The sequence below is a fragment of the Aulonocara sp. 'chitande type north' Nkhata Bay genome, linkage group LG3, assembly GCF_057382095.1.
Source record: "Aulonocara sp. 'chitande type north' Nkhata Bay isolate Kocher_YH1m ecotype deep benthic linkage group LG3, A_spYH_male_GT1.1, whole genome shotgun sequence".
Classification (NCBI taxonomy): Eukaryota; Metazoa; Chordata; class Actinopteri; order Cichliformes; family Cichlidae; genus Aulonocara; species Aulonocara sp. 'chitande type north' Nkhata Bay.
In genome coordinates this window covers 1,094,174-1,112,785 of record NC_141346.1, presented here as the reverse complement: position 1 = coordinate 1,112,785, position 18,612 = coordinate 1,094,174, and the positions used below count along the sequence as shown (strand labels likewise).

Here is an 18,612-nt window from a genome sequence, read left to right as displayed (position 1 = left end):
AAACGCCCAAGTTCAGCGGCAAGACGCCATGGGAAGTGTTTATCGCACAGTTCGAGCTGTTAGCTGTTGCAGCTGGCTGGTCTGAGGAACATAAAGCTCTCCAATTGGCTTTGTGCCTGTGTGAGGATGCAGCTGCATGCCTGCTGCTGCTGACCGAGGAGCAGAGGGGAGATTATAATGCTCTGGTCGGAGCACTTCAGAGGCGCTTCGGGCAGTATAACCAACCAGTGCTGCTGAGGTCGGAGTTCCACAACAGACGCAGATTGCCAGGTGAGCCCCTCCGCATTTTGGCCCATGAAGTCGAGTGCCTTTGCCGGAGGGCGTATGACAGCATGCCACCATCAGTGCAGGCGGAGTTAGCTCGGGACCAGTTCCTGCAGGCCCTGAGCCCTAAAGAGCTCCGCATGCAAACTCAGCTTGCTCGGCCGGCCACACTCAGTGCAGCCCTGGAGCTAGCGTTGGAGAGGGAGATGCTTGCAGGATCCTCTGGGGGCGCTGACGACGCACACGTGGTGAGGGCTGTGTCAGCACCTGTGGAACAGATGGAGACGCCAGCGGGCCTGTGCAGTTTGGTGCAGACAGCTTCGCTGCAGTCGCCTTCCCCTCGGGCTGGCCCACACCGCCGACCTCAGAGCTGCTGGGGATGTGGACAAGTCGGACACCTCATCAGGCAGTGCCCCAAGCTTGCAGCGGTTCAGGGAAACGCCCACGGGCCCGTGTAGGCGGGAGTACACGGGCCTGGGAGAACGACATCCCCACACCACCGCCACCTCCACCCGGTGCGGCCATCACTGTGGGCTGGACCCAGGTTGGCGGCTTTTGCCATGTTCCAGTGACGATTGCGGGGGTGTCCTGTACGGCCCTGCTGGACACGGGATCCAATGCAACGCTGGTCCGACCCGATATTGTCCCAACCGGAGCTGCTGTACAACCGACTAACGTGCAACTTAAGACTGTGACCGGTGATCTGGCCCCAATGAGAGGGAAGGGAGTGTTCCAGTTCAAGGTGGGGGACCTCGGTGTGTCTTATGCTGCCTGGGTGGCTGACGTGCAGGACGCCTGCATCCTTGGGCTGGATTTTTTACGAGCCATTGGTGGTGTACTGGACTTAGGCAAAGGCCTCCTCGTACTCTCTGATGGGAAGAAGGTGCCGGTTATTCCTCCCCCGGTCTGCCCAGCATCTGCCGCGGCGTCCACCTCCACCGCAGAGACCCCTGCAGACCCGCCAGCAGAACAGCGAGCGGAGGAGGAGGAGGAGGAGAGGCTCTCAGCAGTGAGGAGTATCTGGTCAAAGAACTGTGAGGGGCTGACTCCACAGCAGCAAGAGAGTCTATGGCAGGTACTAAAAGAGTTTAGTGACATTTTTGCCCTGAAAGAAAGTGATGTTGGCTTGACACACTTGGTAGAGCACGTCATTGAGACCGGGGATGCCCAGCCTATTAAAGTGCGCCCCCGCCGCCTGCCCCTGGCTCATCAGGAGGCTGCAGACAGGGAGCTGTGTGAAATGATGAAGGCGGGCATCATAGAACCATCTGATAGCCCGTGGGCCTCCGCGGTGGTGATGGTGCCTAAGAAAAAAAGTCCTAGGATGCGTTTCTGTGTGGACTACAGACCACTCAACAAAGTGACGAAGAAAGACTCTTACCCCCTTCCCAGGATTGATGAGTCCCTCAACTTAGTAGCCGGGTCCTCCTGGTTTTCCACCCTGGACCTGCGGAGTGGCTACTGGCAGGTGCCACTGTCCCCGGAATCCAGACCGAAGACAGCCTTCTGCACTAACAGGGGACTATGGCAGTTCAAAGTCCTGAGTTTTGGCCTTTGCAACGCTCCTGCGACCTTCGAGAGGCTCATGGACAGTGTGCTGGCTGGCGTCCCACGGCAACGGTGTCTGGTTTACCTGGATGACCTTCTAGTGCACGGGAGCTCCTTTGATGCTGCCCTGGATGCCCTGAGACACGTGTTGGAGAGGGTGGCGGCTGCAGGCCTGAAGCTGCATCCCGACAAGTGCCACTTCATGAGGAGGGAGGTGGAGTTTCTGGGCCACAAGCTGGGTCGTGAGGGCATCAGCACTTTGGAGGAAAAAATTCACACCATTACCGAGTGGCCCACACCAGCAGACCAGAAACAGCTCAAAAGCTTCCTAGGACTGGCGTCTTATTACAGGAGGTTTGTGAAGGGCTTTTCCTCCATAGCCGCACCACTCTTCCACCTGCTGCAGAAGGACCGTGACTTCATCTGGACCCAGGACTGTCAGCAGGCGTTCGACACCCTCCGCAGATTGCTGACAGAGTCTCCAGTCCTTGCCCCCCCTGACCCCGCCCTGCCTTTTGTCCTGGACACTGACGCAAGTAATGTGGGGCTGGGAGCGGTGTTGTCGCAGGTTGGACCGGAAGGGGAGAAGGTGGTGGCGTACTTCAGCCGGGTCCTGAACAGGAGCGAGCGGCGCTACTGTGTCACACGACGAGAGCTGTTGGCTGTGGTGGCGGGGGTGAGACACTTTAAGTACTACCTGTGCGGCACAGCATTTGTTGTCAGAACTGATCATGCTGCCCTTCAGTGGCTGATGTCTTTCAGGGAGCCAGAGGGACAGGTGGCTCGCTGGCTGGAGGAGCTCCAAGCCTTCAATTTCACCGTGGAGCACAGAGCAGGGACGCACCATTCTAACGCAGATGCCCTCTCTCGCCGCCCATGTGCTGCAGCTGGCTGCCGTTACTGTGTGAAGAGAGAGGAAATAGAGCGGGAACTCACGACAATAGACGGAGCAGCACAGCTCGCCTGCAGGGTTCTTCTGGTGGTGGATGCAGCGGAGTGGAGGGCACGGCAGGAACAAGACACAGACCTGCTGCCGGTCCTGCAGTGGCTGGAGAAGGGGGAGCAACCCCTTTGGGATGAGGTCACTGGGTTTTCCATCTGTACCAGGGGGCTGTGGGCCAAGTTTGCAGCTCTCAGGCTGAAGGAGGGGGTGTTGGAGCGTGCCTGGAAGGATCCTGCCACGGGGGAGGAGAGGTGGCAGGTTGTGGTGCCAAGGTCGCTGAGGTCAGCTGTGCTGGAAGCCTGCCATGGGAGCACTGGCTCTGGCCACTTTGGGGTCTCCAAGACTCTTCGCCGCCTCCGCCAGGGCTATTACTGGGGTCAACAGCGGAGGGATGTGGAGGACTTTTGCCGCAGCTGTGATGCATGTTCCTCACACAAAGGGCCACAAGACCAGTCCCGGGCTCAGCTTCAGCAGCAACCAGCAGGAGCCCCAATGGAGCGAGTAGCTGTGGACGTCATGGGCCCATTTCCTCGCACAGACAGAGGAAACCGCTATGTTCTTGTGGCCATGGACTATTTTACCAAGTGGCCGGAAGCATACGCCATCCCAGATCAGGAGGCTGAGACGGTCGCTGATGTATTAGTGGAGGGGATGTTCAGCCGCTTTGGAACAGCAGAGACCCTCCACAGTGACCAGGGGCGTAACTTTGAGTCCAAGGTATTTGCTGCCATGTGTGAACGCCTTGGGACTAAGAAAACCCGCACCACCCCACTTCACCCCCAAAGCGATGGGCTGGTGGAAAGGTTTAACAGGACGCTGGCCCAGCAGCTAGCCATCCTTACCTCAGAACACCAACGGGACTGGGATTACCATCTTCCCCTTACCCTCATGGCCTACAGGTCGGCAGTGCAGGACTCCACCCAATGTACGCCTGCCCTGCTCATGTTAGGGAGAGAGCTGAGAACTCCTGCAGAGTTGGCTTTTGGGAAACCCCCGGACGCGCCAGAGGCACCACCGGGCCGGGACTACGCAAGGAAGCTGCAGGACCGGCTGGATTCTGCACATTCCTACGCCCGAGAGCAGCTGGCGAAGGCAGGCCTGCGCCAAAAGAGGAATTACGACATCACCACTAAAGGGAGGCACTTCCGTGCTGGGGAGCTGGTGTGGGTCTACAGCCCAAAGAGGAAGAAGGGACGGTGTCCTAAACTGGATAGCAGCTGGGTGGGGCCTTGCAGCGTCCTAGAGCGAGTGGGGGAGGTTGTTTACAGGGTGCAGTTGCCTCCTAGGGGGAGGATAGTAGCGCTGCACAGAGACCGGATGGCCCCCTACAGAGGACAGTCCCTCCCCTCCTTTCCAGAGGGACGTGTACAGAGCGTCCATGACCCTGCTCAGAGGGGCCCCCGACCGGGGCTGCGTTCCCCCCCCTCGGACTCTTCACCCCAAAGCCCCGAAGCTCCGCGTCCTCCTCAGGGGCTCAGGAGGTCAAGGAGGGAACGTAGGCTACCGCCCCGCCTCAGAGACTGTGTCGTTCCCTCGGGGACGAGGAACTTATTGCTGGGGGGGCAGTGTAACGATGGTTAAGTGTTACTGGACAGTGACATGTTGGTTTTCTCTGCACACTGTTGTTGTTCCTTTAAGATTCATGTTTGGTTGGGCTGCAGGAAGTAGTGAGGGTGGTGTACAGGAAGGGGTGGGGGGACCTGGTTGTTCTGTGTGGGTGCCAGGCTGAAGAGAGGTGTAGTTCGAGAGCGCTTCCCCCTGAGTTAACAACCCGCTGGCTTATGTGCCGAATAAACGGACAAACTGAGACCCCAACCGTCTGGTTCTTGTGAACGTTACAATAATAAAGGCGGTGAGATCTGAAAACTGGACAATCAGCAGCCTGTGAGAAACAACCGCAGTGCTAATGCAGCATCTGATGATCTGGTTTACATTGAGAGAGCAGAGGAGAGTCTGAAGTTTAAAGGAGCGGTATGCAGACAGTTTCCTGTAAAGCTGGCATTCGCCTGCACAATTCACAAAACCCAGGGTCTTACAACACAGACAGCTGTAGTTTCAATGCAGAACATTTTTGAACCGGGTATGACTTAAGACCTGAGAGAGTGGCATACTATTCATATCTAAGTATCTGTGTTAATGAAAACAATAAATTTAATAGATTTTTCAGCAATAAACAGAAAAATGGTTAGTTTTTACAGTTAAATCCAGTTGTTGCCTTTTACATCATGACAGCAGTTTTTGTCTCGGTTCTGGGCTGTGGTGATATCCTTCAGTACAGCAGCATACTCAGCCACTCTGTGGTGTTAGTCTGCATTAGGAATCATTGCTGGAGATAAAGGAAGTGCTGATTGTATCAAACACTGGCTTCCCTGCTCTGTCTGTAAGAAGACCGTCCTCCTTTCAAACCTTTCTTTGTAATCATTTCAGTAAATCATGGATAAACTTTATACAGAGCAGGGAAGATCTGCTTTCTGTAATCATGCACCTCAGATCTGAAATATGCTGCAATAAAGTATTAAACCAACATTTATTTTTCATTCTTATGTTTAATTTTAATAATGTAAGATGCATTTTTCATGATTTGTCTTTTTGTTGACATTTGTATCTCGACGCTGTTAAAAATGAGAGCTTTCCTTTAAAGGTTTTCCATATATTAAATATTAAATAGTAAATAAATAAATCCTCGATAAATGCAGGTATTTATTATGGGTTGTATGAATAAATACAGACATCTATGTTTTCTTGTCTATAGTAGATTTTGTAGAATCAAAAGTTTTTGGGTGAATGAGTTTTTGTTGATCATGTTTTATAGATAGGTAAGTATCTTTAGGCTGCTAAAGATAAAAGCACTTTATGTTTTGTAGATGTATTTTCTTCAGACAGGGCACACAGTCCTGTCATCTTTGTGGCAAAACCTTCAAACGTCACCATCCTCAGCTGAAACAACAACATCTTAACACCATCTTCATGAACTGCTGATCCAAACCTGATCCATCAGTGCTGGACCACACAGATACTACATGCCACACAGGGACTTCCAGTTTATGAACTGCCACACCAGTGTGTCTTCAATGGAGAAGATGACACAACCATCACCTAACCTCCTGAATAATCTGGACACCTTATAGTAAAGTTACACCAAGCAATAATTCATCATAAGTCATTGTCTAACACAGGGCAGTGATTCTTTTCCAGTGTGATTTATTTACAATACAACTTTAATGTTCTTTCTTTTATCTAAATGTGTGCATCACGTGTTCAGCTGTGTGACTGTCCATGCCTGAAGTATATCACAATGTGGACGTCATTCAAACACAATTTTGTATTTTGGTGCCATGTTTATCATTAATCATCTTTGGGCCATAAACATCAACATAAACACTGCAAACAAGGATATATTCATAGTTCCAACGACCATTCCTCAGTTCACTTTGTTCACATGTTATAATTTGATTAAAAAATAACATTGTGGGTTTATCTCTTTACCCTCAGGCTATTCCACATTTTAATATTTTAATGCTTTAATTTTAAATACGAGTCGTATAAAATAATTGGGTTCTTACATGACATGTTTGAATTGTTTGTATAGATTTTAGATTTGTTCGATTTGCATCTTCTATGAATATTTTCTGTTAAAAACAGCGCCCCAGTGCTACTTCTATTTTTGTAATACCATTATTGTATTCATTGGAAATAACTAAATATTTACTGTACATTTCTACTTTTGTGTCACATGATGCAAAGCTCGATGGATGAAAAATATTAGCTGAAAACCAAAAAATGTTGGGTTTGACCTTGTAAAACATAATTATCAATCCAGTCTAACTTTTTTCAGTGTTGTTGCCCCTCTGCAGCTCCTGTTCTCTCTGCAGTGGCAGTGCAAGAATGTTCAGCTGTTGCTAACTGAGCACACCTGGTGAGGTGTGGATAACAGCAGTCTTTGTGTTAGCTTACATAGTTGGTAGCACTAACTTATTATGGAACTCCAAATCAAACCTGTGAAATTCTGCTGTTAGTCTCTACATTTATGTTGAAGTTCAATACTTCCACATGACAGACTTTTTGTTTTACAAATCACTGAATGTTTCAAACACTTCACTGTTAAACGTTTGGTTGTTGTTTGAAGAAACTAAGCCACTGTGTGAATATGTTGACATTCATTGTTGTCTACAAACTGATTTATCTTTGCTTTAATCCTGTAACACAGTCAGTGTTGTTAGATAAACCTTAATAAAATGTCCATGGCTGGTTTCATTCATATCTGGACTTCATCATTCTGCCCTCACATCATGATCTGAACATTAAAACAGCAGCAATGTTAAAACTAGTAATGAAAGGAATTTGTTGGCTTGTTTAAAGGTACAGAATATTAATTTTAATTCTATTTTTGTTCAAATATTTGTTACCACACAGCATGCTGATTGTTTGTTAATTTATAGTGAGTTCCCAGGTTTAATGAATACAGCGGGGATAAATATTTTTGATTTTTCCATATTTGACCTGTCGAAAAGAACCAGGTGATAGAAGATGGCCAATTTGATCTTTGGCAGACTGATTTTAGCATCTTGAATAGCAAAGTTCAGCCTGTTAGTGATGTCCTCCCCAACAGTCACAGTTACTGATGTGGCCCATGGTTAGTAAAGTTAGGAAGAAAGTAAAGTGTATTTATCATTAACACATTAACACCAATCTCAGCACTTGAGAGAGAGAGCAGCCCTTCAGCGGGGCACTGATACCCAGTCTCTCTTCTTCAGGTGGATAGCACAGTCCTCTTTTGCTGTTCACACCCTTGACCCTCTCCAGAATGGGAGAGATTTTTACAACCTTATTTCCTCTTACAGTGATTGCCCCTTGACTCTTCCACATCCTCAAAAACAGAACTAAAGGCTTCACCACCTGTGGAATTTCCCCCCACTGGGTGTCACCCCCTTTCTCAAAAGTCTCTAAAGTGTTTGAAAGTGTAACTGAGATTGGTTATAGTGCAATCTCATATATTTTTGAGGCAAGGAACAGAAATAAACATTGGTCTTTGTAAATCATCACCCAAGGAACTAAGCAAGGGTTAACTTTAGTGTTATGGCCTGGGTCTAGGGACCCAGGGCTCATGTATTTTAGTGTATATTTATGTTTATATTTTCCGTGTGGTGTTTTGGTTTTCTCTCCTTTTTCTCCATGTTTCTCCGTGTGAGCTTCCAGAGGTTTTGGTTTGCTGAGGAGACTGCAAACCTGGAAGTGTTTCTGCTCTAGAGACAGCCACACCTGCTGCTCGTCGTCCTCTGCCAGCTGCAGCAGATTGCGCTGGTCAAGGGAGCAGTATTTAAGACTGTAGCTGAGCTGATGCCGACACTGGATCCTTGAGTCAGAACTCGTCAGTACAGCCGTGGACTTGGTATAAACCTTTGAGAAAGTAGATTCCCTGCTAACCTGAATGTGTTTGTGTTACCAGGAATCTGTAGCTGAGTGTATTTTGGAAGTCACGGTGTAGGAGTTTTTGGAGTCGCCACTTTTCACGTTTCACGGACATGTGCACTGTGTGGGATTCAGGGAGAATCGCCACGGGACCACAGTGCTGGGATTTTATATATAGTTGTGTGTTTTCCACCCCGTCAATTGTCCTTCACTAAGAGTCTCGCGTTTGGGCCCTACTTTCACTGCAACTCCATGGTCTGCCATCGCAGCCCGTGACATTTAGTTTGGCTTACCCATGTTTCTTCTTCTTGTGCAGAGGCACTGAAGAAGAATTCTTTGACGTCACAAGTCAACCTGCAAGAAGCAGAGAAGGCTCTGCCCAAGTGGTTCTGGAACTAGAGACAGTGGAGGACTGAGGGCTGCAAAGGTGCAAAATAGACGTACGGCCAGTAAAAAAACCCAAAAGAAAAGGTCTGCTGATTTGAGATAAGGTTTTGAGTTTTCCATCTGGCTTTTTCCCATTTTACTACAGTTCCAAATATGTAAGGAATTTTAATGTAGTCTGACTTTTCCTGTTTTTCAAAAGTTTTTGCAGTTCAGCATACAATTACTTAAAATCACAGTTGTTGGACAAAATAAGTGTGAAAAACGTTATTTTGTGTACCCTCGTGATTTATATAATGGTTATATTTACAAACTTGTCTCTGTTTGCAGTCAGCTTTAATACTTTTGGTGTCTTTGTGTCAACCCGTATTGGCTGTCTGTTAAATTTATTTTGTGCAGAACCCACTCATAATCCTATTTCCACTTTTTAGCTCATGTTGTCCTCTTGTTGTACCCACTAAGAACTTGATAAACAGGGCCCGGGTGGATTTTTGTGTACTTTGCCTAGTTGGGGCCCATTTAGTTCCCAGATTTTAACACCAATATGGGCATTTAACATGGGGCCATTATGGGCATTATCGACAATCCTTTATGGCGCCCATTTTTCAGCCCATTTCCAAACCATATGGGGCCCACATGTAAATGCTGGCTGGGTAAATTTAAACAGTTCTGCTAAATTGTGATATTTCTGATAATTTATTATGTTTTTTTCTGAGTTATTAAAGTTAATATTATTAAAGTTCACCAACTTTTCTAATATTGACTTCAGCAATACAGCATTTTTGCAGAAAATGCAATTCTTTCTAGTTATTATGATAATTCCATTGAGACTGTCCACTATTTAATTCATACACTGCTTGTATATTTCTCATATCAGTCACCTCCAAAAGCTCCCTATATGATCTTGAGCCTTCCTGCGGGACAGTGGGGCTCCCTCAATATTTATACTGGTTTTTGTGACAACAATAAAATCTCCAGTGTCACATTAACAGGATGCAGGTAAACAACTGAGAGTTTGAGTCATTTATCTTGGAACAATGACCTCCAGTACAAATGTGTGATCTATGGTAATCAAATAAGCAGAAACACCCAAATCATTCAGACACATGGATTACAGGGATTACATTACATGGATTAAACAGCAGAGGTAAAGCATCAAACAGCAGAGTCTACATTAGACCTGATCCAGGACCATCCCAGTGAAACCACAACAACCACCAACAGCAATGAGATGGTCCTGGATCAGGTTCAGAGTCCAGACAGAGATCATCATCATCGTCATCATCAGTCTGTTGAACACAGGAAGCAGCTGCTTTTACAATATCAGACACAAAAAGGACCAGGAACAGTCTCAGTTAGTGGGAACCAGGATACGACCTGAAAGAGGAAGAGATGAGGACACAGTCACCAACACTCTGAAAACACATCATGGACACTGGTTTTAAACTGGTCAATGCCAATGATTCAGTAAAGTTTTATGTTTCAGGGCCTGAACCAGGTCTGAGATTCCTCTAAAAAAGCAGTAAAAACTTGGTTTGAAACATGAATTTAATTAAATATGGTCTGAAAATAAGCAGCACTGGTCTAAACCTGCCTGAAAGTGAATGTTAAAACATCAGTATATAAAAAACACTGATGTAAACCAGATCCAAACCAGTTTTAGACTCGTGTAATGTGGTTTGAGATTTAGACTAGTCTAAACTGGTTTCAGGTATGAACTGGTCTGTGAGTGAGAGTCCTGCTCTGACCTCTGGCCTTCCTCCTGTAGTAGATGAATCCAGCCAGAGATAAGATCAGACCCAGGATCAGTCCTGAGGCTCCGATGGCAAGCTTGTTCCTCTCTGACTCAGGCATGGACAGGTCTGAGGACACACAGGTGAGTGTCAGACAGGTAGGTGTGTACAGGTATGTACAGGTGTGTACAAGTGTGTAGATACAGACAGGTATTTACCCCAGTCAGTGATCAGAGGTTTCTCCAGGCTGGCGTGCTCCACCTTACAGGAGATCTTCTCTCCAGACTTCTTATTAAAAGTCTGTTTCCATGGATAATGATGCTCACCTGGGTGTGTACTCCAGGTGTGAGTGGGTCTGGTAGTATCAGAATCAGAATCAGAAACTTTATTGTCATTGTCATGAGAACAACGAAATTAAGAATGGTCCCCGATCATGGCAGATGGTGATTGTACCAATCACCATCTGCCATCTCCTCAGTGGAAGTGACATCAGAGGTTATTTCCTGTCCATTTCTGAGCCAGCTCACTTTAATCTCACTGGGAAAGAAGTCATTGGCTGTGTCCCAATTCAGGGTCTGCACGCTTGAAGTACGCGCACTACGCGTACTATGTACGGTGCGTACTATAAGTACGAGAAGTGCGGAAGTGAGAGGCTTGTGAAATGGGACGGTCTAGCCTTCGTCACGCTGTTCAGGTTGCCTACCAACCATGATACTAACCGCGAGAAACGTTACATACAGCTTTGTTTGACAGAAATGAAGGAGAAAAAATGTTTTGTAATGACATCACTTTCATTAGTTGAGTATCTGAGGCTGAGATCACAGGACTGTAAAACATGATTGTTGGGCTTCATTTCTGTACTGAACAGTACCAAGATTACGTGAAGTACCCTCAGAAGGCCTGCTAGATGATGTTAATGCAGCATTACAGACGATACCTACAGCCACGATTACCGACACTAACAAGCTGATCTACAATACGGCAGCAGTGATCAGTGAGATGCTTGGCTACAAGTTGAACAGCCACAAGGGGCAGTACCCTCCATGGAGAAGGAGGCTAGAGGACAAGATCAAAGTAGCACGGAGGGAGGTTAGCCAACTAACGGAGTTGCAGAAAGGCAAGGCAAGGCAAGGCAAATTTATTTGTATAGCCAACACGTTCTCACTCCCAACTCGTCAAACGTGTGACGCATGGTCAGGCTCCCTCTGCTGCACTTATGGACGCGCAGGGTACCCCTCTCGCGTCGGGAATTGACGTGAAGGGTCCTCCGATTGAAGAGATTGCCGCGGAAGTGCCTTTTGTCGGTATATTTAGACATTTTCCAAATCACATTGTAACGACCTATACTGAACACAATAAATTATATAATGCAGGCAACTATCTGAGAGAAAATTACTGCAGATAAAAGTAATTACAGGCTGTTATTTGTGTATCGGTTCTTGCATTGACGGAGTGAGCGATGTATGCTGGGTAATGGCACAGCTAGCGATTGGGTGAATTTATTGCACCGGTTTTATAAACTGTTCTACAATCCTTTTGATATTTGGAAATCTGTCGATCATTCTGCTACAGCTGTAAGATATCTTCTCCAACTCCTCTGAATACATGCAGTCATTTTACCGTCTGCTTTGGCTAATCACGCTCTTACGTATTAAATTAAATTAAATTAAATTAAATGCCTAATAAAAAAGCTGTTTTTTTTTTTTAGGTAAAAACATTTTCGGTGCTGTTAAGGAATTCACAGCGACTCACTTGTTTATTTTTGAGAAAGTTTATTTTTTTATCATATTAGATGAGCGGCAGTGACGTCAACGTACTCGATCGTACCACAGGTAAGTGCGAATCTGAATCTGTAGATTTTTTAAAATTATTTTTCTTATTTAAAACCAAAAAGAAAAACCCGAAACAGTGAGCTCACAAAGCTGCTTTTAGCAGTTCCATGGGTTAAGATTAGCAATTTCGTGGAACAGCGAATGACTTAACATTTAATAGCATATATGTTACCACACCACATGTGCTGTAAGCTAGCTAAATTCATTTCTGTTAGCCAATCAAGTTAAGTTTATCATATATCATCATCCAGGGTACAGTGATAGAAAAGTGTGTGCTGACGTTTGCTGTTGTTGCCACTTTGTAAAGTTTGAGGGTTCTAATAAGGGTCAGTGTTGCCAGATTGGGGTTGATGCTCAAATTCAAGATAGACGTTATCTATCAATCTAGCTCTCTCTTTATGGCTCTCTCTCTCATTCTGGCTCTCTCTCTCGCTCTCGCTCTCTCTCTCTATTTTAAACTTAATAACAGCATTACATAATCATTAAATAGCAGACCGATCATCTATGCTGCAAATGAAATACAAATGGACACTAAACAGGATTTATCTAAATCGTTACAATAGGGTTTAATGTATATATTTATTTATAAGGTGCTTCTGAATTCTGAATACTTTTTTTTTTCTAAACAGGTTCTTCATCAATCAGCCTATTATTGATTGATTCCTTCCTACATCTGCTTTTTGAAAAACTCCTAAAGGCACTTTTAAGAGCCACGTCAGTCTGTTTGTATCTGTTCTTACTGCTGTCCTTATTGGTCTGTCTCTCTGTTTCTGCCTCGCTCTGTTGGTCTCTGTCTTGTTTGATTATTCTGTTTGTGTGTGTGTGTGTGCGTGCGTGCGTGCGTGTTTGTTTGTTTGTTTGTTTGTTTGTTTGTTTGTTTGTTTGTTTGTTTGTTTGTTTGTTTGTTTGTTTGTTTGTTCTTCTTTCTGCCATGAGTGACTCCGAAATTCAAGATCCTTTAATTATCCTAGATAATCTGACTGATCAGCAGGAACAAATTGATGAGCTCCAACACCTCGATGACATGCTTGGTGAGCTGAAGCAAGAGGTAGCTCCAGTACCTGTGAAGCCACCTGAACTAACAGTAAAATGGAAAAAAAGAGACAAAGATGGAAACCAACTCTATGCGAGGCCAAGATCAGTCCGGAGTCAATTACATAAGGGTCAGTACTCTTTCATACAAGATAATTTGAAGATATAGATTGTATGGACACAAAACCCTAAATTTAACGTATTAATTAATTGAAATATTTGTAAAGACAAACAGCAAAGTAATTTGTTTGTTTTGACACAAAAGGACATTAAATAAACCACAGAATTATCTCTTAAAACTGAATGATCCCCCCCTAGCAAGTATGGCATTCATTACGTTATGTTAGTCCAGTAACAAAATGTGGCTGACAGTTACCTCCTCACAAGGATTTTGGTAAAAGATATTGGTACTTGGCAGCACAGTGGCACATCAAAAAATGTCCTGATTTCAATTCCACTATCAGACCAGGGTCTTTGCGTGTAGAGTTTGCGTGTTCTTCCCTTGTTTCTCTGCTCGCAGGTTACCTGGTTTACTCCCACAGTCCTGAGATGTGGAGTTTGGCTAATTGGTGATTCTAAATTGTTTCTGTGTTATAAATGTGGATTTGATTTGTGTTTTTGATATACTGTTGATGTTTTATACAGCTGCCCACAGTCAGAAGACCAATTCTACCACTAATAACAGTCACTGTGAGGTGGCATTTGCCCCAGAGACTGTTGGTATGTACTCCACTGTGTCTTCACTAGATCAAAGCAGTATGTTCATGTGTTTGCAGCAATTGCTAGCATATTTATAGCCATCAAGCTTTACTCTCATAGCTACTCTGTCCATTACACTTTTATAATTTAATCAATTTTAATAGAAAATGTATTTGTTTTTTTTAACAGAGCGCTTTCTACAAGAACTCCAGAGCTCACTGAATGATTCTTCAGACGATCACCATGAAGCACCACCACCAAAAGCTCCTCTTTTGGCTTCCTTGAACTGGAGCACAAGAAAAACTCTTTTTTCAGATAGTTGGAGGGCCAAAAGACCCCATCTGGTGAATACCATGGCAGCTCAAGAAAGTGTGTCGGAACATATATGCCAACAATGTGGGAGCAATCCAGCTGTGCTTCGTTGTTGTGACTGTCTACCACGCCCCCTTTTTTGTGATAAATGTGATGTCATCATGCACACCAGATATGTCCTTCACAATAGACGTGCCATGACTGCCGGATTCTTCCAGCCATTGCCTCCAACAACTTACATTGTAAATAAGACCCTTTGCCATGATGGTAAGTTCTGTGACTAAACTTATTATGTTTACTGTTTATACATTTCCCTTACGCTCTCTCTCTCTATCTCATTTTTTAAAAAAGTTGATGCTTCCTCAGCTCTCAACTACACTGTTAGCTTTGAGCTGTTAAGTTTTTTTTTTTATTGTTTCAAGTAAGGCTCAGTTGGTCCTACCATATCTTAGTCACATTTCAACGTTTTACTTCATAGTTAATAAACTTATTTAAATCATATGTTACGCATACATGTTGACTTCTTTAGCACGACTTGTACCTGTGGAGAGCCCAGTCACAATCTGCGGCTGTCCACCAGAGTGTTTGAGGGTCAGACCAGGGAAGGTTGTTGCTGTGGTCACAATGAATGGTAAGAAGAACTTCATTTTGTCCTGACTGACAACCATCTGTAAACAATTCACCTAAAACTAAACCCTCACAAGCATTGTTGCAGTATAGTCTGAGACAAAAAGAAGACCTAACCCAAAGATAATAAACTTTTACTCTGGAGTCATGAGTTTTTCACTTTTCTAGGACGTTACAATCTCAGCATGCCAGAGCTGAGGTGTGAGACATGAAGCTTCTTGGACTGCTGGAGTAGATGACCTAAATCTAAGTGATTACTGGCCCGCTACCCTTCACTTTTCTACTTTGTACGCAACAGATGTCTTCTTCACATTTGAAGAAATGAAGATGGCATCACCCGGACTCTCCTGCAAAGCATTTTTAAAAATGCTTGATCAACGAACTCTCCACTTTGGCCGTGTGAGCATTTTAGTTTATGCATCCTTTACAGTATGGTTCTTCTGTGTTATTCAGGATTTAAAAGTCACGTGTAGCGTAGTTGTTTTCTGTTTATGTCTTTCATTTTAAACCAGATGGGAAAGATCTCTGCAGATGGCTTTCGGAAAAGTTTCTTTGAGTGGGAAGCCGTGAGATATGAATTAGACAAGATTTTAAAGGAGGATCCCTTCACATGTCATGCATGTGCCCCAGACATGCTTGCAATTTCAGTGGATGGAAACCGCAAGCATTACCGTTTCAAGAATGCAGCCAGGTACAGCAAAATATGTGTAATACCAACGTTTGTTTCAGACAATGTGACTATAAGGTGCACCAATTAACTTTGGACTTACTTTGTCATACCATAAAGTATACTGTATTGCTATTTTGTTCAGATCTGAGGAACAGGGCATCTTTGAAGACGCCTTCATAGCAAAGGATGAAGATGTGGGAAGATTTGTGGACTACATACACAGCACATCCAGACATGTAAGATTGAACGCTCTAATTACATAGACATAATTATGGTAACCTTTAACACTCTGTTGAAGAGATTGTGAAAAGACATTGTCACCAGCTATTTAATGCATTTTAGGTCTCCGGACGAGGTGTTTGTGGAGGGGAGTGGTCAGCAGCCAGAGAGACCTCCCAAAGATCCAGCAGCAAGGTGGATGAGGAGGGACTGGAGCTTGCAGTGTGTAGGCATGGAGTGCTGCTCCGTACTCTAAATATGTACAGGGGTGAAATTTTTGCTTATCCCTTGTACCTGCAACAAAAGCTGGCCAATAGACATATCACTTTTTTTTGTATGGATGTTACCTGCAAGTATTGGCCATATCTTGAAAGAGTAACAAAAAGCTGTCCAGAGCTCCAGCAACTTCTTAGCATGAAGCCATTTCTTTCAGTCTTTCATGCTAAAGCCCACGATTTCAAATGTGAGGTATGAAATTCTGACTTTAATGACTTTATCTGAACAATTGCACATCAACATTTTGTGTAATTTGTATTTTATCTGTGTGTGTATGTGCATCTGTGTGTGTGTGTGTGTGTGTGTGTGTGTTTTTTCCAGGTGAAATGGAGTGGAGCATATCAAGATGGGGCTGGTTTGACTCTAGGGGAGGAGGTAGAGCAATGTAATGCCTTTTTGTCAAGGATTGCAGTTACCACAAAACATATGTCCAAAGCAGGTGAGAAGGCAAATCCTGCACTAGTTAGATTTTAAGTGTGTAATTATGATGAAAGTGGTAACACTACGTTTTCTGTGTTTGCAGGACGGAGGGACATGCTAACTCTTATGGCCATGCGCTGGAATCAACAAAAGCTAGACCAGTTGGCCACCTCTCTGACCCATCGATATCAGAAGGTAATGATATTGTTACTTTATTTTTAGATGATTACTCCTCTGTGTTCTTATTATTTGGAGTAAACATGTGTTTAGTGTTTTTTGTTTGTTTGTTTGTTTGTTTTTTAATCTCAAATTGACAATGTAGGCCACAAAAGCTCTTCTAACCCAGCTTCAGAACCTGGAGTCCTTAAAAGTCCAATTAGCAGTGACTGACAGTCAACTGGATGAATGGGTCAGTGATGTAAAGGATTGGGCAGAAGGTGAGCAAAAACTGATTCAAAAATGTGATGCAATTGTACAATGACTTTATGTAAGTGTAGCTGTGTTATTTCTTCTAAGCAGCAACAACAAGCACAAGTGATATTGATCCCTTGGTGAGCAGAATCGAAGTGCTCGTAGCGAGCATAAAGAGACGATCCCAGCGTCTGTACAAAGACACCGATGGAAATAATGCCCGTGCCAAGATTCGTCGTAAGATCAGAGAAGAGAAAGGAATCTTGACTTCTGCTGTGGAAAAATACAACAGAATGTTTCCAGACAAAGAAACTCTGTGCATGGAAGAAATTCTGTCTGGTGACACAAGCTGGCCGTGGCAGCGGGCACACGGCGGTAGTTGTACATATATGTTGTCTACTTTCAGCATATCTGACATATAATGAAACCCTAAGCTTCAGGTGTTGACCTAAAATCATTTACGACTTCAGACGTTCTTTGTGAATTGATTTATAACTTTGTTATAAATGCATTTCAGACTCTGTCAGCCTTACAACAAAGAGAAGGGCATTCGATATCATCATGGCAATAAGAAGACTTGAGGAGGAAAAGAAGATTCTTGTTACAGAGATGGACCATCACTGGAAATCTCTTTCGAAATATGATGATATCCTGAAAGAGCTGTCCGGCCTGTTTTCCAGTGAGATATTTAAAAGTATGTATTTAAGTAATGCATACAAAACACTGACTGTTTCTTAAGGCATTAAAGCAGACTAAATTATATGTTCTATTTTTAAGGTTCGCATTGTGGCCTAAGTGAGGAGGGTTTGAGAGGTCTACAGAGCATCATCCTCAGAAAACGACAGAATGTGAAACAAAACAAGCTGCACGCAAGACAGTGTTACATGCAAGTTTTGTCAGGAGCAAAGAACATTAACCTTGATCATACTTCCGACGATGACTTTTACAGTGACTCTGAATATTCTGATTAAAGTCGGTAATAAATATCTGTAATATATCAGTTTGTCCTCAAAGTTATATCAACTTCCTACCTTGCAGGTTTAATGCTGGGGGCCCCAATTTTTTCAAGTTGGCCATAGACCAGTCATTGACAGTGCATTCCCAAGACTTCATCACATCAATGCATATAGTTTTTTACAAAGAAAGCTGGCACATTTTTATTTAATGTCATTCGTAGAGCTAAAAACAACCCTGTTACACTGTTTTTAAACATGCATTTTGGTAATACATAATAGTACACTGTTATGTATCAGAGGGAGATTTTGTACTTTTTACATTTCTGTCATGTTAAGTTACTGTAATATATTTTTGGCTCACAGAATTTACAAGACATATTGAAATGTGATTGATAGAACTTTGTAAGCAAATTTCAAGTATGCTTGTCACAGGTGAGAGTTTTCATTCTTGAGTATTTTGATGTACATGTTAAGTATATTTTCATGGTATGTATCATTCGTATCAACAGTATCAATACTGTTTGAGTGCATTACTAGTACTTGTGGTTATTTTTAAAATAATCATACTACAGTACAGTAGGCAGTTCAGCTGATTCTGTCACAACAACCCTGATCCACAAATTAACTTTTGGATATATAACTTTTTCTGTTTAGTTCCAGTTGTACAGCGATGTGCTCAACCATATTTTTTTTTAAATTTAGAGTATTAATTGATCCAGTGGTTACTAAGCCTACAGTGTGTTACGGTGGACCAACATCATTGTCATTTTACCCCCACCAAATTTCATTAAATTGTCTGTATCACTGTAGTTTATTTGTTTTTATATTACCAATGACCACAATCAAATAAAGTTGAAAAATAACTGTCAGTTTGATG

General features: G+C 43.9%; 2 protein-coding genes and 1 pseudogene across 3 annotated transcripts in view; 1 reads left to right on the top strand and 2 right to left on the bottom strand.

Moving 5' to 3' along the window:
* Positions 1-18,612, bottom strand: part of LOC147333411 (H-2 class II histocompatibility antigen, E-S beta chain-like) — a 147,645-nt gene that overhangs the window by 31,716 nt on the left and 97,317 nt on the right. The gene's annotated exons all lie outside the window — the stretch shown is intronic.
* Positions 9,900-16,191, bottom strand: LOC147333418 (rano class II histocompatibility antigen, A beta chain-like; annotated as a pseudogene).
* Positions 15,640-17,757, top strand: LOC147333417 (uncharacterized). Of its 2 annotated transcripts, XM_086267401.1 has the most exons (8): positions 15,640-15,689; positions 15,796-15,898; positions 16,270-16,387; positions 16,472-16,563; positions 16,691-16,805; positions 16,885-17,154; positions 17,297-17,473; positions 17,557-17,757. In XM_086267401.1, exons 1-8 carry the CDS (start codon positions 15,640-15,642, stop codon positions 17,748-17,750), a joined length of 1,119 nt encoding a protein of 372 aa, XP_086123527.1. In that variant the 3' UTR covers positions 17,751-17,757. The 2 variants fall into 2 exon arrangements, with proteins under 2 accessions (XP_086123527.1, XP_086123524.1); XM_086267398.1 differs by lacking the exons at positions 15,640-15,689; positions 15,796-15,898 and adding an exon at positions 15,931-16,140.

Bases quoted from the DNA above. Each gene is read 5' to 3' on its own strand.
- LOC147333417 (XM_086267398.1), top strand. From the start codon at position 15,931: ATGTACAGGGGTGAAATTTTTGCTTATCCCTTGTACCTGCAACAAAAG. The intron at 17,155-17,296 runs GTAGTTGTACAT...AATGCATTTCAG, and splicing joins GTGGCAGCGGGCACACGGCG to ACTCTGTCAGCCTTACAACA. The intron at 17,474-17,556 runs GTATGTATTTAA...TCTATTTTTAAG, and splicing joins TTCCAGTGAGATATTTAAAA to GTTCGCATTGTGGCCTAAGT.